This window comes from Aedes albopictus, chromosome 2 (genome assembly GCF_035046485.1).
Source record: "Aedes albopictus strain Foshan chromosome 2, AalbF5, whole genome shotgun sequence".
NCBI lineage: Eukaryota > Metazoa > Arthropoda > Insecta > Diptera > Culicidae > Aedes > Aedes albopictus.
Window position 1 is genome coordinate 502,007,427 of NC_085137.1, and position 23,406 is coordinate 502,030,832.

The 23,406-nt window shown below is 44.8% G+C and overlaps 2 protein-coding genes across 3 annotated transcripts in view; one reads left to right on the top strand and one right to left on the bottom strand.

Moving 5' to 3' along the window:
• The window catches only part of LOC109409696 (PAS domain-containing serine/threonine-protein kinase), a 49,930-nt gene that overhangs the window by 6,832 nt on the left and 19,692 nt on the right, over positions 1–23,406 (top strand). For both annotated transcript variants that reach the window (XM_019683176.3, XM_019683185.3), the window contains exon 3: positions 21,408–22,776. In XM_019683176.3, the coding sequence (XP_019538721.3) occupies positions 21,408–22,776 (1,369 nt within the window). The remainder of the gene's footprint in view (positions 1–21,407; positions 22,777–23,406) is intronic.
• Positions 281–1,340, bottom strand: LOC134287501 (uncharacterized). The gene has a single exon (XM_062849387.1). The coding sequence runs from the start codon at positions 1,333–1,335 to the stop codon at positions 400–402; it is 936 nt and encodes a 311-aa protein (XP_062705371.1). The 5' UTR covers positions 1,336–1,340; the 3' UTR covers positions 281–399.

Consider the following 23,406-nt stretch of genomic DNA (forward strand, 5'->3'; position numbering starts at 1 on the left):
CTTTTTTAACATAGATTTTTCCTTCTTTTTTGCATAGGCTGCTCTTTCGAATTGCACTTTTCAGGAAATTATGAGCATTACATGGATTTCTGGGAAATGGTTTTCTGGGGAATGTTATAGAATCTTCACGTCTAGTGGCCAAGTCTATTCCTGAACCAAATTCCGGGAATCAGGGAGCAGGAGATTCGTCATCGATTTTCTTCGATGTTATTAGTTATCTCTGCTTCCTTACACCGCTAACTGCCCAGGGGACTGCTATGGTCTTCTTGTTTTCTTTTTTTTTTTCATTTCGTTTATTTGTAAGGCTCAAGCGCTTTGAAGCATAACGGAGCCGAAATCAGTAAATTTATAAAAATACAATCAATAACTTAATAAAAATAAAAGAAAAAAAAAACTTAATCACTGCTTACGAGCGTTCTTCTTGGGTGGAGACTGTAGATTGCTTTCCACCGGAAGTACTTGCAGTTGTTGAGATGATTCTTGATGATATTTCTCCTGCCTACTTCTTCGCTCCGTTTCATACTTCTCCCACCGCTCCTTTTGCTCCTTCTCTTTCGCCCGTAGATCCTCTTGATATCTCCGCTGCATTGACTTCTCCTGTTTTCGAAATTCTTCTTGTCTTTTACGCTTTTCCGCCTCGTGTTTCGCCCAATTTTCCGCCAATGCCTTGTCATACTCGCTTCGATGCTCAACCGACTCCACCACTTTCAATGTTCCTTGATATCCGCTTTGTTCCTCCGCTTCCGCTTCGCCATTCTCCATTTGTTCCTCTTCAATGGCTTCCTTTTCTTCATTTTCGACTTCCTGTTGACCTTGCGCTGCACCACCGTAAATGACGGCATTAGCATAGCTACTGGAAACAGTTTCCACTCCTTTTGCCTTTTGGTTCCGTGTTTGTCGTTGCGGACAGCTGTTTCTACGGTGCCCCTCCTGTTGGCACAAAAAGCACTTGTTCTTCAGATCCTCGTAAAACACCTTCCCTTTCCACTGGAGGATTTGCACCGTAGGCGGAATATCGCTTTCCACGTCGATATGCAAACCTCGAACTCCGTTGAACATATGGTCGAGACCTAGGTTCGGCGGCAACTTTTCACGGATAACGCTTTCGATTTTGCCATATTTTCCCAGGACCAACGACAGATCCTCATCAGATACCTCCGGGGGAATATCAAATATCCGTACGTATCGCACGTTACTTCCGGCACGTGACATGATAACGTCAATCGTTTTTCCGCTGGAATAGCTGAATTTGACAGGTCCTGTATTTGTTCGCAACGCCTCCTCCATTGTCGCTGCCGTTTTAAACTTGATAGACAAACTTCTATCCTCCTCCATCTTGTAAACGGCTTCCATATCCATGACATCGGATTTCAGCTTCTTCAAGAAATCGGTGATTTCGATCCATGTTGGCCGCGGTGCCAAAGCAGGAAAACGAAATTTGACCGTGTTCTCGATCATTACTGATGTATAGTAACCCGCGACTGACCCTAGCTACGCGACGACCATAGATACCTAAGTTGTTGATTCCTAATAAATTTTCATTCCCATTCTAACAATCAATCCCGAAGTACGTGTTTTTATCAAGCTCTGCTATAGGTTATTGGCCCAGACCGTAACCGGAAGATCATCAGAAAATCAAGATGCCAGCGAATGGAAGAAGTTCTGGAATTCAGCACGGCGGCGGAAACGGAAGTCGTAGCGAAGCAGGAAGCGTTCGAGTAACGACCGGATCTGTGGCGATGCCGGCCATAGAGAAGCTGAAGGGGCGTGAGAACTATTCGACCTGGGCATTTGCGATGAGGATGATTTTGATCAGAGAAGGAAGCTGGAGTGCGGTTGAACCGGTGGAAGGCGAAGTCGTACCAAATGACGTCAAGATGCGAGCGCTGGCGACGATCTGTCTCAGCCTGGAAAGTTTCAACTATAGTCTTGTCCAGGATGCGGCGGATGCAGCAGAAGCATGGAAGAAGTTAGCGACAGCGTTTCAAGACACCGGGCTGACGCGGAAGATTGGATCACTCCGGAGGTTGACGTCGATTCGTTTGGCCAGCAGTTCGAGTGTGGAGGAATACGTCAACGAACTAATGAGCACCGCCCACAAGCTTGCTTCGATTGGATTCAAGGTGGACGACTCGTGGTTGGTGGCGTTGCTGCTGATGGGACTGCCAGATCATTACGAACCGATGATCATGGGATTGGAAGCCTCGGGAGCCAACCTAACCTCAGATGCGGTGAAAGCCAAGATCTTGCAAGATGTGAAGTTCGAAAGAGGGCCTACAAGTGGTAATGACCTGAGACGAGACTCGCGAAGACGGTCTTCTTTTTCTCCACTTTGTTATTTTTTTTCTTCTTCCTATCTGTGTTGACATTATGTTTTGGGCTGGTGGTTCAAACACGTACGTGACCGCATCAGCTCACATGCAGTGTGACTGAATCCCATTCACGCACAAAATCATGTTGAGGGGAAATTTTGCATCGCCAACAATCGCCAAGCAAAGTAATCATTGGAATATTTTGTTTTCAATTTATTTTTGACAGTACAGAAGAAGAAAATGCCGCTTGGAGTGAATTTTGGTGTCAGAATTTATCTCGGATAGCAATACTTTCCTCGTTTTAGGTAACGTAATCAAACGGGCTACAACTGACAGCTCAGTTGGGCTGCACTTGACGTTGCTTTTTTTCCTCTTCGCGAGTCTCGTCTCAGGTAATGACAATGGAGCGTTGTACACGCGGAACGCAAATCCAAGCAAGTTGAAGACGCAGGGGAAGAAGAAACCTGAGAAGACGTGCTTCAATTGCGGAAAGGCCGGTCATTTCGCAGCCAAGTGTCCGGAGAAATTTTCAACTAGAGCGAAACCGAAGTCGAACGGATTGTGCAGCATTTTTGCGATTGGCGATGTTCAAGCTGGAGCGTGGTATTTTGACTCGGGAGCGACGTGTCATATGGCCAGGCCGAATCAGAAGTTCACTGAAGAAACACCGATGCAACATGCCGTTGGTACTGCGAATAACGGAAGCATGAAGGCGTTGGCGAAAGGTACGGTTGAGATGCAGATACCGGAAGGTACGATTGATGTCCATGGTGTACTGAAGATACCGGATTTGGCAACTAACCTGTTGTCCGTAAGTGCGATCTGCAAGCGTGGACATACCATGATCTTCACAGCGGATAAATGCGAAGTTTTGAACGAGGATGGTGAGCTGATCGTTTCTGGAAGCGAAGAAGGCGGCCTGTACCGAGTAAACCAGCCGGAGCGAACTTTTCTGGCAAACGGAATCCAGCTTTGGCATAGAAGGATGGCACATCTAAATGAGGCAAGTTTGAAGCAACTCCAGGACGTGACGGACGGTGTAGATTTTCAAGGCGGAAAGGTAGACGACTGTACAGCGTGTTTGATGGGTAAGCAAGCTCGGAAACCATTCCCGAAAAGTGATTTCAGGGCATCGGACCTGCTGGAGTTAGTGCATTCCGATATATGCGGACCAGTTGAAGTCTCTTCCTACGGCGGCAGCCGATATTTTATCACGTTTGTGGACGACGCTAGCAAGAAAGTGGCCGTATATTTCCTGAAGGCAAAAAGCGAGGCATTGGCGGCATTCAAATTATTTCAAGCAAAGGCGGAACGGCAAACTGGTAGAAAACTCAAAATTCTCAGAACGGACAATGGACAGGAATACGTTTCCAACGAATTTCGGAGAGCGCTGGAGAAGGACGGCATTCGCCATCAAAAGACCTGCCCATACACTCCGGAGCAGAATGGCACGGCTGAAAGGATGAACCGGACCCTGGTGGAGAAGGCAAGGTGTTTGCTGAACGATGCGCACATGCAGAAAGGATTCTGGGCGGAGGCGATATCAACGGCAGCATACTTGGTGAACCGGTCTCCAACAAGAGCCATTGGAAACAAGACTCCCGAAGAAATCTGGACTGGAAGGAGACCTGATTTGCGGCACCTGAAAGTATTTGGCGCTAGTGTGGCGATTCACATACCAAAGGTCAAGCGTAGGAAGTTCGACCCTAAAGCAACAAAAGGAACGTTTGTCGGGTACTGTGAGGACACCAAAGGGTATCGCGTGTACTGTCCAGAAAGCAACAAGTTCGAGATCAGCCGCGACATGATAGTGATCAACGAGAATGGAAAGTGTTCAAGTTCAGACTGTGTTCAGGACGTCGTTCCGGTGCAATTCATGGAGCTTTTTGTTGAAGAAATCGTGATGTCTGATGAAAATCCAGCTAATCCTGTTCCAAATGGTGTCGAAGACGATGATGAAGCTTCTGGAAACGATACGTTAGAGACGTCCATTGAAGATTTTGAAGATGCCTGTACCGATCCCGCGCTCCCACCGCAACAATCAAGACCAGTTGAAATGAGTCAACAAGGGTTGAGGCGCAGCGGTAGGGAGCGCACTTGTCCAGGCAAGTATGATGATTTTATTACGTATGGTTCTTTTACTGGCGATGTAATTCCCTCCCAGCAACTTGCTCCGCCGGCGATACTTGTGGACGACGTTCCACAGAGCTACGACGAGGTCATGAGGCGACCTGATCGCGAATACTGGATCAAGGCGATGCAGGAAGAGGTGGCGTCGTTGAGCGAAAATCAGACGTGGACGTTGACGAATCTACCCGAAAGACGCAAGGCTATCCGGAACAAATGGGTTTTCGCAATCAAGCGAGGACCTGATGGACGCTTGGAACGATACAAGGCACGGCTAGTCGTTAAGGGATGTTCCCAAAAACCCGGAATCGATTATGAAGAAGTGTATGCACCTGTAGTTCGGTATTCCACAATTCGATATTTGATGGCGGTGGCGACGAAACTCGATTTGGATGTGGACCAGATGGATGTGGTTACCGCATTTCTGCAAGGCGAGCTGGGCAGCGAGGAAATTTACATGGACCAACCTGAGGGTTTTGCAGTTCCAAATAAGAAGGTTTGCCTGCTCAAGAAATCGTTATACGGTCTCAAACAATCAAGCCGTGTATGGAACGGCAAGCTGGATCAAGTGCTGCGACAGTTTGGCCTGCAACGATCACAAGTTGACACCTGTCTGTACTGGATGCTGGATAGTGAGACGATGCTTTTCGTAACCATATACGTGGATGACCTGCTGATTTTCACGAATGATGGTCGATTGAAGAAGAAGCTTAAGCAATTCCTGATGCAGAACTTCAAGATGAAGGACTTGGGTCCGGCTACTCATTGTCTTGGTATTCGGATCAAGAGGAATCGACGAGAAGGTAAGCTTTCATTGGACCAGCAGGCGTATATCGAGGAGATCGTGCGACGCTTCGGAATGGAAAATGCGTACAGTATTGCGACCCCAGCGGATTCCGGAGTCAGACTTGAAAAATCGATGGCACCCAAAACTGAAGAAGAAGAAATGGAGATGAGAAACGTACCCTATAAGGAAGCAGTTGGATGTTTATCCTTTGTGGCACAGACAACTCGACCCGATATTGCGTTTGCAGTGAATGCCGTGAGTCAGTTTTCATCGAACCCAGGAAAGCCACATTGGGAAGCAGTCAAGCGAATTTTCCGTTACCTAAAGGGAACAGCGACGAAGAAGTTGGAGTATAGTAGGAATCCTACCGATGAACTGAAAGGATATAGCGATGTTGATTGGGGAGGAGATCCTGATAGCCGCAGATCGACCAGTGGATATGTTTTCACGCTACAGGGAGCAGCAATAGCCTGGAACGTGAAGAAGCAACCGACAGTGGCTCTTTCGTCTTGCGAGGCGGAGTATATGGCTCTTTCCCGAAGCATTCAAGATGCCATGTGGTGGAGAAATCTTCGATCTGAATTCAGCAACGTTGGACCGGTTTCAGTTCTCTGCGACAATCAGTCAGCAATAAGCATAGCCAACAACGGATCCTACAATCCCCGGACCAAACATGTTAGCATCCGCTATCATTTTGTACACGAGAACCTGGAGAACGGCGTAGTCAAGCTCAACTACATTCCAACCTTCAGCCAACCGGCAGATGGATTCACCAAGCCAATGACGAAGCAGAACCAGGAGAAGTTTTGTCGTTTGATAGGCGTCGCAGATTAGGGAGGAGTGATGTATAGTAACCCGCGACTGACCCTAGCTACGCGACGACCATAGATACCTAAGTTGTTGATTCCTAATAAATTTTCATTCCCATTCTAACAATCAATCCCGAAGTACGTGTTTTTATCAAGCTCTGCTATAATTACTCTGATAGATTCAGCACAGGAACAATACAAAACGAATTTAAACAAAGCACACTACTGCTTTACAAAAGGCAACAAAGAACTACTGGGTGCTATTCATCGGTTTATTCCAGACCAGCTGCTGCTGCGTCTGACTGCGACGAGAGCAAAACAACTGTTCTTGTTTTCTTACCCAGCATTAAAATCATGCTGCTGTGTTGAAAAATAGGTTGTCAGCTTGAGCCCTACGCTTGAGCCGCTGTTATGCTGGCTACGAAAACATTGCATTGGTAGGATAGGGATGCCAATTCCTTGTAACTGCCTCGCTAATGTTTCCAAAAAACATAAATGCTAAATCCCTATAACCTTCGCATCGGACACCTAAATGTCCGGGGGTTGAGCACCATACCGATGCTGTGAGACTACTACTCGAATTGAGGCCCTAGCGTTAACAGGCATCGTCGTCGGTTTTTTTCGCTCTCGCTAAAGCTTTAATTCTATCTACAAACGTTCTCAAAAAGATTCAACCTGGGCAAGCCAGGACAGAATCATGCCGCGGGCTCCGCGAATAACGAATCTGGTCCATCCTCCTCCATGATTCGGAGAAATTACGATAAAAGTAAAGTGCGGTTGACTCCGGCGGGGATAAACGCTATGGTTGACAATGCTCTATTGACACCTCATGGTCGCAGACAAAGGCAGGAGAAACAACAAATAAGCGCGCAGACTGCAGTGAATGTATCCACGCAAAAAAAAAAGTATGATGTGCTCACTATGTACGATGATACGCAGCAAGAGACACTATTCCTAACAACAATGCTGGTTTCGTTAACGACCAAAAACCGCCAAGAACCAAAACTCGCTGTCCATCCATCACGGTGGACGGCAAAAGCGTTGTTGATATTAACAAGACAATGATTACTCTCAGCATCGAAAAATCCGAGTACAGAATGAGTTTAAGCAATGGATCAGTTCGGATCCACATAAACAAAAAACAAAATTTCATCACAGCTGTGGAAGCGCTGAGGAATGCCAATATTCTGTTCTATACCAATGGAACAAATGATGAAATACCAGTAAAATACGTGCTGTCTGGGCTATCAAGGTTCGAAGTGGAAGATATACGTGAAGAATTAAGTTAGGAAGGAATAATACCGTTGGACGTCAAGCTGCTACGTGTCTCTAAAAACTATGAGACGATGCACTCTACCTTGTGTCCTTTCCTAGAGGATCTATTCGGCTGCAGGAGCTGCAAAAGAAGACTTCGCTGGTCAATGTGATTATTGAATGGCGACACTACAACCGAAAACCTACAGATGCTGTCCAATGCTTCAGGTGTCAGAAATTCGGCCACGGAATGCGTTATTGCAACCTTGAGCAAAATGTGTTAAGTGTGGCGAAGTGCATCAAACCAGTGAATGTGAAATGCCAACAAGGGCTGAAGTGGCTGGTAATAACACCCAGTTACGTAAAAAAATCCGCTGCGCTAATTGCAGCCGCTAACTACAAGGGCTGCCCTCAAAGGAAGCGTTACATCGAAGCATCACAACAGAGAAAAGAGCAGCTGGCAAACCGGAACACAAACATTTCTTCAGCTGCAGGAAGACGTCGTTCTTTTACATCATCGTTCGTCGTCAGTGGGTGTAATTTCGCCGAAGCCTTAAAATCAAACCCAACCCAGACACAACAACAACTATTCACTCCAGACGAGTTTGTGAACCTGGTAAGGCATCTAATTACTCGCCTTTCAGAGTGTTGCTCCAAGGAAATGCAGTTTGCAGCTCTAGCCGAGCTTGCGATTAAGTATGTGTACAACAATGCATAATCAAACTAGTCTTGAAATTCTAAATTGGAACAGTCGTTACGCCAAATACGCCATACAACTACAGAATTTTTTGAGTCCCTACACCAACACGAAGTAGATAGTGACGGAAACGTGCTGTCCCACCGAATATCCGTCTACAACGATCAATTTGCTTGCGTTAGAGTTGACAGAAAGAGTGAAGACGCCGAACGAGGAGGAGGAGTTGCGATATTCGTTCGAAAAGGATTATGTGGGCTTCCTGGCCGTGCGGTTAGCAGCGTCAGTCGTCTAGGCGTTTCGTAAGCCTCGGAATGTGGGTTCGATTCCCGCTTCAGTTAGGGAAAACTTTTCGTCAAACGGTAAATTCACCATTGGGCCGCTGGGTGTTATGTGTGTTGTCCGTTGTCTCGTGTATGTAATGTTCAATCTATGCATCCTCTGGCTGAAGACGGTGTAGGGTGCGGGCACCGGTTTTGGCCAGTCTAAGGGAAATCATTTTTATAAAAATAACCAATAATCCTATGAAAACAACCAATGCGTCAAAAGAAAGGTTTCAATCTATATTTTGAAGGAAAAATGAAGAAATCATGCCAATACTTGATTTTTGTATTAAAAGTGGCACTGGCCAAAATAGAAGCTCTGCCGCAGTTTTGGCCATATTCTTAAGTTTGGTTTCTATTTTGGCCAATCACGTGTATTTCTTATGGGAGTGGCCAAATTAGAAGCACCCTGGCCAAAATAGATATATGGGAGCTGATTTTTTAAGGAAATATATTTTTTTCTTCCAGTTTTTAATAAAAACACAGAGAACAGACATCCAAGTCCAGTTCCGAAACTGTGTAAGGAATTTAACGGCCATTTGAAATCGGCAACACAAGTGGCAATAGCGTGGCGCTGCAATCGGTTAATTTCCCATACTAATTTAATTCACCACTTGAAATGTTTCAATTCACCACTGACTGTGGCAATATGGTGTTTGGCGGCGTTAGTGTTGTCATCGTATATTGGTTTGCAACCTTACTCAAGTGAAGACTCAAAGCCTTACACAGCTTTCTGAATGAAATTTGTTCTAGCCTGGATGTCTGTTCTCTGTGATAAAAATGTGTGGTTTTCACAGCTGTAATCATCGTATTGTATTAGGATCTACTATTATTTATTTATTTATTTATCTTTATTAAAGAGATTTTCAGCCGGCGGCTGGTTCATCTCTGTATCGAGAGAGGGCATTACACTAGCCCTCCTGGGCAGAAAATCGAGTAGACGTATTATAAACGGGGATATTTCCATTGGATAGTCCGGATGCGTTTGCCAGAGTCTTCACCTTCAATTTTGGTTGTGTGTTATTCCGTTGATCCTTTTCGTTGTCCGGGTACAATGCGTGGTCTAGTCTTCAGCGAGTTGTCGTTCAAATGTTTCGGTATAGGTCAATATCTTTCAGATAGTTCATCAATCGTGCAATGTTGTTTGCGTCATTATTTAGAGCACATAGTATGCTATCCGGGATACAGTGCGCAACGCGTGCTGGTTCATGTTGGGGACAGTTGATGATAAAATGTTCCACAGAGTAGGGTACATTGCAAACGGGACAAATTTTGCGGAAAGCCCCTGTACTGGCCATATTATGGGATACTTTTGTGTGGCCTGTACGTAGCCTCGAAAGAATTTTCTGCTCCCGATGAGTTTCAGGATCGTCCCAGCGAGTCGTACTATTTTTTATTTTTCGTAAGAAGAGATCTCTCGAGTTGAGCCATTCGATTGACCAGGAATTTCTCAGCATCGTGGTGACCCAATGTTTCAAATCCCGCCCAGGTACATCGTTTGTAAAGAAAGTTCCAGTTCTTCCATTAGCTGCCAATTCGTCAGCCTTTTCATTGCCGCGGATTGCGCAGTGTCCAGGGATCCATGTGAATACTGTATCGGGCTGAGCTTGCAACTGGATAGCTTGAATCCATGGGTGTCGTGCTACGTCGGACGATAAGGCTGCAATAACGCTGGCTGAGTCCGTCAGGACGAGAATTGGCTTTGGAGACGGAGTAGTAGAGGCGATGAGGACCGCTGCAGCCTCTGCAGAGAAAACTGAGCAGGGATCTTGAAGGCGGTGAGAGCGGTTGATGTCAGGACCAGTAACGCCGATGCCGACGCGATTCTGGTCCTTGGAACCATCTGTGTATCGATGCGTATAGTTGTGGTATTTGGTGCGAAGTAATTCTGTTACGGTTCTGGTAAGAGTAGGAGAGTTATCTCCCGCCCGAAATCTGCTTTTTATAGATGTCTCGAGATTGATACGCTGTGAATCCCAACTTCTGGCTCCGTTCCAATGAACCTCGGCCACCGGGGGGAGCACTTCGTTGGTGTGTCTCTGTAGGAGTCGATTCGCCTCATCGAGAAGAAGGACTCTGTCATTGCTAGCTGTTGTCATTTCCAAGAAACTGATTGCTCTTTTGCAGACAGCCTCTGTAACGAGATGCCCAAAAGGTAGTTTACCACTTTCAGCACAAGCGGAGTAGGAGGGTGTAGAGGGTAGTAGACCGGAGCTTATTCGGATCGACTGATGGTACACAGGAGCGAGTGAAGCGGTCATTGCATCGGTTGATGTACAGGTTAGTTCAATGCCATAGAGTAATCTACTATCAATTATTGCACTCGCTACACGTAGACGAACATCACGATTACTACCCTGGTGTCTCTTGGAAAGGGTGCGTAGAAGGTTTAGACGAGTTTGGCAGTTCCGTTTGACCTCTTTGAAATGCTCTTGGAAGGATAGGCGGCGATCCAGATGGACACCGAGTATTCGAGTACGTTGTTTCAATGGTATAGGTTGTCCGTTAGCTACTATTGTAGTACGGATGGGACGATGGCGGAGGGGACATATATGTGTTATAGAACTTTTTTCGGCTGATATCTCAAATCCGGCTTCCTTTGCCCATTTAGAGACGGCGTTCACTGATGCTTGGAGTTTCCGTCTAAGAGCTTTTTCCGTGGATCCGACTACCACTAGTACTATATCGTCTGCATATACAAATATGTAAATCTCCTTCGGAAGGCTGATGAAAACTCCGTTCATGGCGATTAAGAAAATGGTAACGGCAATAACCGAACCTTGCGGTATGCCTGTTTCTTCTTTGAAGCTTCTAGAACGGTGGTTTCCAATGCAAACTTGGAATGTCCGGTTGTGAAGGAAATTCCGGATGAAGTGCAGAACGTGTCCTGATAGACCCCATTTACACAGTTGGTAGATAACGCCTGGTGTCCAGGCTCTGTTGTACGCTTTTGCCAAGTCTAACGTGGCAACTTCCACGTGCTGCTCCTGTGTTTTTGCGTCGTGTAATACTTGCCCTAGCGTAGCAAAATATGTGCCTGTTCCGTGTCCGGGACGAAAAGCGTGTTGCCGGTGGTCGAGATGGCCGTTCGACTCAAGAAAGTGAATTAGACGACGGTTAACCATTTTCTCCAACACTTTGCTGACACAACATGTCAACGATATTGGACGAAAGTCTGAAGGCTTGGAGACCGCAGAACCATGTTTCGGTATAGGGATGACCAAACTGTGATTCCATCCCTGAGGAAGCGTATTTCTCGACCATTCTTTGTTCAGCAATCGTAGTAGGGATGCCTTGCCGGCGGGAGTTAGATGTTTCAACATCGGATAACCTATCTCATCGTTTCCTGCTGAGTTACCTTTGCAGCTGGCTAAGGCATGTTCCAATTCAATGGGACGGAAAGGTACGTTGATGGGATGCGGTGGTGTGACCTCCGAGATGACCATTTTGCCAAGTGTGGATGCATCATTTCGTCGTTTGAAGGCTTCATCATATTTGTCAAAGGCAGAAAGAGAGGCAAAATATTCGCCAAGTACATCAGCTATGACCTGCGGATCTCTGGTAAGGGCACCGTTGTGATGGATTGCCATGCCCCTGGCTTTTCGCTTCCCACTGAGAGCATTCACTCTTCCCCAAAGCTCGCTCGAGGATTGGTTGGAATTTATGCCGTCCAGAAAGTTTTCAAAGCTTAGTCGTTTGGCATCACGTATGATTTGACGGCATTCGTTTCGCTTCGATTTGTAAAGATCCTTGGCGGTTAGCTTCTCTGGATGCCCATCGGGGAGACGTAACATCGCCCTTAGGGCTTTCCTTCTAGCCTTAGTTGCTCTTTTTGTCTCCGGTGACCACCAGAGTAGAGCTTTTCGACCTGGCTTTGAGCTAGTCTTTGGAATCGACGTTGTGGCTGCTTGATGAACTATGCTTAAAAACTCAGAGAGGTTTTCTTGTTCGGACGTTGTTAGAGATTCGTTTATCGTTGTTTGAAAAGCTGTCCAATCAGCTTCATTGTAAATCCATCGGGGACGCCGTGATGTTTCTGGTGGTTGTTCGTGAAGACATATCGATATTGGATGATGGTCGCTTCCTAGTGGGTCCTCGCTTATGTTCCAGAGCAGCCTGTTGACGATGCAGGAGCTTGCCAAAGAGATATCAACTGATGACCTACGTTCTCCTTTGGTGAATGTAATGGATCCGTCATTAAGCAGGACTAGGTCAATCATCTCTGCAACTTCCATAATAGTGGCTCCACGGGAATCTACTTTGGAGTTTCCCCATGAAGTGTGATGACCGTTGATGTCCCCAAGGATCAGTTTGGCACCCTGTATGGGCTCCAATGCTAAAAGCAGGCGGTTTTTAAGGTCTGGAATCTTTTGACATGGGAGGTAGATGCTTATAATTGAGACTGGAAACGGATATTCGATCCTGACGGCAATGATGGGTAGATCAGTGTCCAGTTGTATCACTGAAAAGGCGATTGGTTCCAGAATTCCGATAGCTACCCAGGTAACCAATAAGCATTTGAATAAGCCGTATTTCTGTTTTATAACTGCATTCGGCCTGCTTACTGCCGTATCATAGCAGTTCGACTGCTAAACTGTCCTATATTAACAATTCAAATGCTACTCAAAATCTGACAGCATTTTCGTAGCATTTCAAATGCACGGTATGTTTTGGTCAACACGCAGCATAACTGCTACTTTATTGCCATGAAACTGCTAAGAGAGATGATTGATGCTAAAACCACATCACATTTTCACTTTCTAATTTACGTGCCACTGCTGTAAAAGCCATCATCATTCGCATGTCCAGTCAAACATAGGTAACAACGAAGAAAATCAATGGGAAAACATGCTTTGGCAAATCAATTCCATGTTGTGTTTCCAATGATCGATTTTATTATCAGCACCTGCCGAGCTCATAATTTAACGAAGCATCTGCCGGTGTAATACTCATGCCTCAAATAGATCAAAAATCCAACGCGCTTTATCTGATCATCTATAGCTTACCCTGTAGCGCAGTTCAGCACCATCGTCAACCCGAGGATCGAGGGATCGAATCCCAACTTGGCCGAAAGCAGCAAAAAAATATAGCAACAGCAGTTCAGGACGTGCTCCAAGCATCAAAAGTTCTATATGAGAGTGAGAAAAAAGTAGAGAAAGGGAAGCCGTGAAATGGGCAGGGGAAAATATTTGTTTTTATTTTTGACAATCTGGGGGATAGGAGGGATAAGCATTTAATCAGCCGTATATTGGGCCAAAACCTGCATTTAATTAGCACTAATGGCGCATATACGGCAGATTAGCATTTAATGACCTGCTGTAAAGGCGCATATAGTGCCGAATTAATGCCATTTTAACTGCTTTTTGGTTACCTGGGTACAGAGTGATAGATGTTCGCGTTGCTTTTGTAGACCCAAGAGTATCGTCCACCTAGGGTTCGGTTCATGCTGTTCACGTTGCTGCGATGCACCTCTTGAATGGCAAGGACGACTGGTGTGTTGTCTTTGATTAGATATTCAAGGTCGTTGAGGTTATTGTGGAACCCGTTCATGTTCCACTGTAGAGCGAAGATGGAGCGTTCCCCAAAGTCGATGCCAACTGCTGGGATCGTCGAAGTACTAGAACGAGGAGTATCTGAGCTGCTTGCTACAGGAACCGCTGTGGGACCATGTTGTATCCGTGCCGAGCGTCTCAGTTCGAACGTCTTGATCTCATCGGTGTCAGGTTTCTTGAATCCTTGCTTGAATCCCACGTTGTCCTTAGGGGTACGAGCATTTCTGCCCTTGTGCGTCCCTCTTCCCGGGACCGTGGGATGCCAAGAGTTGTCTGCCAGTTCCGGTGGTGATGTAGAACCGACGGGGCCGTGACTGTCCCACGGAGGGTCCGGGGGAGCCATTGGTAAGATGTTCGTTTGTCGTGCGTTTTCAGGTTGAGAGTGGGCTTGATTAATGTTGTGATCGATGGAGAGGGTGAAGAGTCCAGAAGCCTCGTCTTCTACAGTAGATTGGTTGCAGACGACTGATTTCAAGGTCTTTTTTGAACGAGGAATAGTGGAGCTGCTTGCCATAGGGACTGCTGTGGGACCGTATTGAAGAAGCAACATTCTGTCGTAGTCGGTGGCGTTTGAGAAGTTCGGTTGTCGACGGAAAGTATCTACATTTTGATTGTTAGTCTGTATGAAGCTTTTAGCTGTCTTTGGTGAGCATCTCGGTTCGAACATCTTAATCTCCATGGTGGCAGGTGCCTTGATTCCCACGTTGTCCTCAGGGGAACGAGCATTTCTGCCCTTGTGCGTCCCTCTTCCCGGGTCCGTGGGATGCCAAGGGTTGTCCGCCAGTTCCGGTGGTGGTGTAACTTCCGCACCGACGGGGCCTTGACTGTCCCACGGAGGATCCGGGGGTGCCTTTGGTAAGGTGTTGGTGTTGGGTTGTCGTGCGTTTCCAGGTCGGTAGTTGTCTTGATCTGTGGTGTGGTCGGTAGCAAAGGTGAGGCGTCCAGTATTTTCTTCTACGATAGGGCTGCTGTTAGTGGATTTCGTGGCCATTGATTTGTAGTGGATTGGATAGTATCAGTTGGAACCTGATATGTAGGGGAGTACTGGATGGCGCTTTTGATTTACTCCGACATACCGTCGTCTCCACTAGCTGTAGAGGCGTTGGCGTTTGTTATCTTGGTTTTAGGTTGTCCGGATGAGTCGTCGGAGTCTGTCACGGAGTGGTCTCTCTTAGGAGTTCTTTCGGCAGGGGATACTGAGATAGGGCTTGTGTCACTTTCATACATAGGTGTCGGCTGTCATTCCTTTACTGCTTGATTATCTTTCTTATTTTTAGATTTTGTCGAACGTGTTTCCTTCTGGGTTTTGGTCTGAGCGCTTGTAGACGGCTTCTGAGTGGTTTTCAGGGTCGATTGTGAGGGATTTTGGAGGAGGGCTTTGAAAGCGTTAACTTCCTTTTCCTTCTGTTTGAGCTGATCTTCGAGGTTGGTGACTTTCGCTACGAGGTCTTCAATTGTGCCGTGCTTTCGTACCATTTCCATGCGGGAGCTGTTTTTCAAGGTCGCCTCTAGTGCTTGGATTCGTTCATCCTTTTTGTGCATTTCTTTCGTGAGAAGATCCACTTTCTCTAGGAGTTCGGCAATACCGCGATTATTTTCGGAGTGAGTGCCGCTTTCAAGATTGGATTCAAGAATTTCAATTCGCTTGTTTTTTCTCTCCATCTCCTGTTGGAGTTGGTCCACCTTAGAGGAAAGGTTAGCGATTTCTTGATCTTTGCCTGCTACTGCGATGCTAGAGTAGGTGTTCTGGTGATTGGCTTGCTCATATTCACGTCTTGCGGCTGGATACGAAATGCCACGATTGACACGAATCCTTTGAATCTCGTTTTCTTTGACAAAAACCGGACATTTTCGGCTAGACAATGAGTGAGAGTGTCTGTCGCAACGCTTGCAGTATGTTTCTGCTTGGCAGGGGTTCTCTTTATCAATCGCGTGATCTTTGGAACATGTGCCACAGGTTGGATGTGTTTGTTGGCATCTCCTACTGGTATGTCCAAAGCACCAACAATTGTAACATTGCATCGAATATAACCGAAGTCAACGTGAGAAGGAATAATGGTACCTGCGATTGTCAAAATGATAGTAGGCGTGTTGACGTTGTCCTTTCCTATGCGTTTGGTGATGCGACGAATACCTTTCACACCCTGGTCCATCAGCTCATTCTCCAAAACGTCATCGGGCATATCAATTACGGCTCTGCAGTTCACGACGCATCGACAGGTGTTAAGGGTAGGGTGTTCGGTAACCTCGACCCCGGTTCCATCGGTGAGCGTTGTCAGGTTTTTTAGTTTGCTGATTTGATTCGCACTTCTGATCTTCAGCACATACGAGATTCCCTCCTTGCCTTCAGGAAAAGCGCCATCAATTTTCATACCCACGCATTTTTCCACTGATTTACGCAGTACGAAAGGGTTTTGCGGTAACACTCCCTGGACTGCCTTCATACGGAGCACCTGAATAGGGCCCTTCGTGCCATCTTTGTCGAGATACCCTGGCAACAGCGCTCCAGCAAATTCGCCATCAAAAAGATTCGATGAATGTCCGCCTCCTTGGTCTCCAATGGGAGGGAAGGGATCCGGTTCCCACTCCATAGTGGGCACACCGGGTAGATCTGTTGGAACTACTTCAGACACTTGAGGCTTTTGCACACACACGAATGAGTAAAGAAATGCACTGAACAAAATAGATGTATTTGGTTATACCATTCACTTCAGCCGCACGTTAACGCCTTTCTAAACCACAGTGTACACTGCACAGCTTCAATAGCCGCTGCTTGCGAACGATTTAACCGAGGATTTTTGCACTCGCGTCGATTGAGGCCACTAATAACGATTGACCGCGGTCGGCGGAGAACTGTAGTCACACTTTCTTATAGTTTTTAGGTCCAAACTGGTGCTGGGGTTGGTGCAATACCAGAAAGTATCCCGTGGGATTCACTTGCAAAAAAAAAAAGGTAAACAGACGCACGCGGAGCGAAACAATAGACTTCTGATTGCTACACGGTAAAAATTCTGCACGCTAGATGTAAGGGAAAAATCCCTTAACTATTCAATGTCGTAATCAACATGATCAGAAGTGCTTTTCCTTTGAGATCGCAATGCTGTCAGTGTTGATTTGAGGACCAAAACAAACCCACCAGAGAAATCAACAGAAAATCCCTTCGATTTGCACTACTGTAAAAAGCAATACGATCCAAAGTGAAAAGTTGTTGATTTGGTAATGACTGTTTTGAGCATGAAAGTAAATATAGATGACAGGCGGTAGAAAGTGCTTCGCTTCGATTTGCACCTCTCTAACAGATGTGAAGTAGTGTAGTGGTAAAATAGTCGATCGTGACTCTAAAGGTCCTGGTATCGAATCTGGGTGCGGCTGTACACATTTTTTTTTTGATTTTAATTTTGAAATCAAAACATGTCAACAACAAATTGATGTGAAGTTACATTAAAATTGAAGAGGCATTGGATGTTCTTTGTCAAATGATATGTAATTGATAACAAACTGATTGAACAGTAGTGCGAATTCAAGTACCAATCAGTTTATATCACAGTGCAGATTTTTTACCGTGTACGAGAGCGAACTGTCGACTGAGGATCTACTAGTAAAAAATAAATTTATGCCGATTTAGATCGCAACAGGGTCAATACCGCACTATGGCCAAAACTCCGGACTGGCCAAAACTGAAGCTTCTACCCTAGTGTCTTTTAAAATTCAACCAACTGAAGCTGCAAACATCAATTATTGAAACAGCTGGCATTACAGTTGAAACGGATTCAATCAGGATTTGTATTATTGCTGCCTACTTCTCAGGATCTTCAAACACCCGTACTCTGAATCAGTTCAAAAAAGATGTTCGGCGACTCGTCCGTTTCGATGACCCATTTTTTGTTATTGGAGACCTGAACGCTCGTCACAGATCATGGAACTGCAGCAAAATGAACAAAGCTGGGCGTCTAGTGAATGCGAAAATCGTGACGTCTTCGTACATCACCCTGAAAAGTTCACGCGGATCCCCCAAGGCAGAGAGCGGCCATCTGCTCTAGATCTGGTGTTTTCGAATAACCGGATCGGAATGACGGATCACCTTCCCGTAGTATTTACCATTGATACGAATTCGTCGTTTCATTTTGAAGTACTACAATACCGGAACTATCGTCATGCTGATCGGCACAACTTCTGCAACGTCGTGCATGGAAGTCTTGACATCAACTCACCTATTATCAACAACCTAAACACAAAAGAACAAATCGACGAAGCTGTAGCACTGTTTTCTTCAGTAATGATGGAAGCTGAGAGTACTTCAGTTCCACTAGTCACACGCACCACTCGTAAACAGGAGTTACCGGAAAACATAAAGCTGCTTATACGCCTAAGGAACGTTCGCCGGCATCAATACTACCGTACCAGGGACCCATATCTTAATGCAGTGGTCAACGAGTTGGACAACCGAATTCGCGAAGAATGTGCAATCTTCAAATATACGAATTTTGAAACAACGTTACGAAATCTAACCAACAGCAGTGACAAACTTTGGAAGATAAGCCGTAACCTCCGGAACACGGTAAAATACCAACCTCCCCTGAAAAGCGGAAACAAACTCCTGGTAACGAATGCAGAAAAAGCCAACGTCCTAGCGAAGCATTCTCTGCATCACATAATAATACTCTGCGTGGAGACTCGGCTACGACAGAAGCAGTTAATCGTTCCGTAGAAGAAATTGCGACAATGGAAAACGTCAACGAGGATCCTTCAACATTCCGTAAGCCTGGTGAAATAAGAACAGTTTTTAAACAGATGAAATGTCGGAAAGCACCCGGCCAAGATGGAATACGGAACCTGCAACTAAAGCATTTGCCACGCAAAGGATCCCGGATAAAAAATACAATAGAAAAACATATGATTCTAATGTAACAGTACCATTGAAAACCATGCTCTCACAATAGAATTCAATGTGAAAATAACATTAACAATAAAAAAACAATAGAATCAAATGTTTCTAACAATAGAACCAAATGTGAATGAGCATTTCACATTGAATTGTATAGGTTGTTAAGTATCGTAACAATACAAAAAACGACTTTTTTCCATACAAGTTTTTTCGCAAAACAGAAGATTCTAATGTAAATGAAATGTTGTTAATACATATACGTGGAATCAAATATACCGTAGATTTTTATGTATTTGTATTGTTTTGAACTGTTAAATATGCCGAGAACTGGCTGTTTTGAACTGTGATTTTACATTAGATTCAATGGTTTGGGGATGGTTTTCTATTGTGAAACAGAAGATTCTTATGTTTTCGAATTGTTTGAAACAATTAAATGCGCAGTAAACGTATTGTTTTGAGTAGTGATTTTATTTATGGTTCCACATTTGATTCAATTATTTTGGAATAATTTTCTATTGTGAAACAGAACATGCTGTTTGTACTGTGTTTACATTGAATCCAATGGTTTGGGTATCGTTTTGTATTGTGATACAGAAGATTCTTATGTTTTCATATTGTTCTTTGAGCAGTGACTTACACATTAGATTCTATTGTTTTGGAATTGCTTTCAATTGTGATTACGGAACATGTTATCTGCCTCGCTGCCGACTGCCTATAGTAGACCCTCCTGAATGTGCATGGACATGTATTGTATAGTTATCCAAATCATCGAGACAAGACTTTGTTTACAAAAACGTGTTTGTTCTTTTAAAGGTTAAATGAGATTTATCAAACAATATAATATTCTAAAAAGCACTGGGCAAAGTTAGTTAAGTTCCATATGTCAAAACCTATTCTTTCATAAATCTGAATCCCGGGAGGAATTCCTGGAAGAACTCCGTTAGGGATTCCTGGTTGAATCGCTAGTTGAATCGCTGGTGGAATTCCTGAAGCAATCTCGGTAGTAATTGTTGGAAGAATTTCCGGAGAAACCTCGGGAGGAATTACTGAAAGAATTCCTGAGTTAGTTTCTGAAAAAAAAAACCAGAAGAGTTCCTTCATAAATCCCGAGATGGATTCCTGGAGATATCCGTATAGGAATCCCTGGAACAATTATTGGTGGATTTTTGTAGAACCTCTGAAGCAATTGCTGAAACATCATTAAAGGCATTCTGGGGGAATCTTGAATAAATCCCTGTAGAGATTTGTAGAAATAGAAATTTGTGGAAGAAATCCTGAATGGGACGTAGTGAGATAATTTCGAACCGATTTTTTTTTCGGATAAGCTGTTATCAAAAATTTGAACGATTTTGCAAAAGAGGTCAACTTTGTACCCTTTCACTGAACCAAGATTATCACCCCAGCATCATTTGGTAGGAGAATTTCTCAATAATAATACTAACCGGCCAACGCTTAGCCAGATGAACATCTTTGCAGTGGAACATAGTTTATGATTTGAGCCTTTTTATAAACATTGATTGTACTTTTTTTAATGAGTGTAATCAGTTTCGTACCTTTTAATTCCGCCCTATGTTGCTTATCCTTTGACAGATACGCGTATTTTGACTACCACTTGTAATCTTCCTCAGTGTCAGTTATCCATAAGTGACACTGAGGAAGATTACAAGTGGTACACTCAGAAATAAAAGTATACACGGAATTACTATTTTTTATGCATTTTGTATCCGCATCTCTCTCACTCTCTTTCTGTTTTCATGCTATCTGCCGTTTAGCCTGGGTTGAAGAGAAGTGTTTCGCCAACCCAGGCGAAGCACAAGATAGCATGAAAACAGGAAGAGAGTGAGGGAGATGCGGATACAAAATGCATAAATAATAGTAATTCCGTGTATACTTTTATTTCTTAGTGTAGTCGAAATACGCGTATCTGTCAAAGGATAAGCAACATACTGCCTATGATCGCATAATTGTCCCATATGAGTACTGCCGTGAATCGCAAGTCAGTCCCATCTGCATTTTGGGCAAAAATGAGTTAATGGCCGTTTTCGATCTTTCTTCGGATGATCTTTCAGCTGCATGAATAAAAATATATAGTTTGTTCAGTAAAATTGAAAAACAACATCAAGTCAGATTGTCCCATAACGAAATGTAATCGCAAGTCAGTCCCATTACGAGCTAGTGTACCCTCCAGTACACAACCTAACATTGTTTTAGCCAGTTTTATATTTTTCACTGTTACGTTTTAATGTTTGAAGCAATGTGTGAAAGTTTCATGATGATCGCAGAAGTTTTCAGTTCATGGCGATTTTTTAGAGTTTCACATAGAAATCGAATTTGAAAACTTCAGAGGCCATTTTCTCAATGCCTACTTTTTACATATGGGACTGACTTGCGATTCACGGCAGAATAGGAAACCCAGCAAAGATGGTACTGATATGCGATCATGGGCAGCATAGGGCGGAATTAAAAGGTACGAAATTGATTACACTCATTCTAAGAGGGTATTCTGCTTAGAGGGTTCGAAAAGTCGGTACAAGATTGATTGTACGTTGAAATTACACATTAATTTTGATTAATTTACATGATTTGGTGACTAAATATTAAAGCTACTCATTATGCCCCGGCTACCCCTAATTAACTTATCTACTTCAATTTCCTCCTTCACAGGCCCACCCAACTCATCGGTTCCGGCACGGACTCCGACTGGCGCAGTTTCTTCAGCAATTCCTTCGAAGTGAACCAAAGTTTTCCTCGTATCACAACCAATCTCCGGGAACGTCACCGTCGCCATCACCGGGATGAAGACCAGCGCTGGCCGCTGAATACTCCGCTACGTTTCCATCGAGTTGCGCCATCTGCGGCGGCCACCACCGGAAAAGCCAAACACCAACGATCGGCCCTGATGGACCGGGTCCGTGTGGATGGGGCCAACGGGTTGCGCTTCACGGCGTTCCGTCCCAAGGGAGGATGCCTCTCGCATGGGGTCAATTCGCCGTACAACAATTCCTACGTGGCTTCGACTTCCGAGTCGATTGGACGTCTGCCGAAGAGTGGAATCAACCCGAACAAGGCCGTATTCACGATCGATAGCAAAACGTCTCGGATTCTGATCGTGAATCGGAATGCATGCGATCTGTTGGGGTACAGTTCCAAGGAGCTGTGCGAAATGCAGTTTGCCAACTTGCTGCCAAATAAGAACAAGATGCATGTTTCTGCGCTGGCCGAGGGACAGCTGAATAGCGAAGATGGGACCGTGATTATTCTGAGCGGTAAAGTTGTTGAGCTGTGTACGAAGTCTGGCGGGAATGTGGCCGTTTCGTTGTGGGTAAGGCAGATCGATAGCGAATCAAGGTGTTTGGCTGTGGCGGAACCTGTGGAGAGGCGAGTCGCTCAATTGCTGGTGGATAAGAGCGGATATGTTGTTTCCGGGGATTACGAAGCGTTATTGTTGTTCCAATTAGATTCGATAGAGAAATTCAACGGAATGGATGTTTCCCTGCTGATTCCGGCCATTCAGCTGCCCGACGCGGACAATAGCATGATCGCCAAGCACATCCGGAAGCAGAAAGCAACCGGAAAAACGGCGGAAGGAGTGGCCTTTCCTCTCTGTTTGATGATCTCCCACCACGACTCCGGAACGGATACCACTGACAGTGGTCTATCGAATCCGAGTCAGTTGTACGTGATTACCATCTGGGTGTTTACTAACATCTCCGGATTGATCGTGATCGACGAGAACTCCGTCATCGAATCGTGCAACCATCACTTCTCGATGCTGATGTTCGGATATCCCCAGAGCAAGATCATCGGCGAGCACATTACCAAGCTGCTGCCGAACTTTGGCCAGGAGTGCGACTACCTCGGGTTTATGAACCGCAGTCGGAATGCAACGCTCTCGTCGCTGGACAATGACGAATCGGAAACGGAGACGGATCACGTGGACTTTGAGAACAAGGAGGAGTTCATTCACAATGCCATCAATAGCATGAAGGGCAGTTCGGATGTGGTTTGCAGTCCGGTGAAGGAAACGAGAAAGGTAAGAAATTTGGGGATTATTGGGTAAGATATTTTTTCCCAGGGGGCATCCATAAAGTACGTCATGCTTAGAGGGGATTCTAAAAAGTGTGACAAGCCATGTATTGAGTATAGGAAAATCCCGTACAAAAGGGGGAGTTGAAAATTCCCATTTTTAGCGTGACGTACTATTAAACGGATGCCCTCTAGAGAAGTAGAGGGCCCGGGTTTGATCAATTAAAGTCCCAGCTGGGCAAAGCCTCGTATTCTATGACCACTTCGTCAGTTATTAGCTTAGAAATTTCTTTGCAAATTGACCTTTTTACATTCTTCCATTATGTGGCAAGTACGATAATGCTATATGCTAATGTACAAGGAATACAAATTGCTGAATTTTAGCAAAATATTGCTGAATTTCAGCACAACGTTGCTGAATATCTGTTAAAATTGCAAGATATTTCAGCAAATAAGGAAGGGTAAAAATCTAAATTTGTGTTGCTAAATGCATGCAGCACCCAAAGTTTCAGTAAAGTTAGCTGATTACGAATATTTTTTTTTTTTGTAATACGGCATTTACATTCGTTGATTATTCCCACACAAGTTTCTGTCAATAAGGGATTTAAGACAATCTTCCAAATGCTTCTCCAGCTTC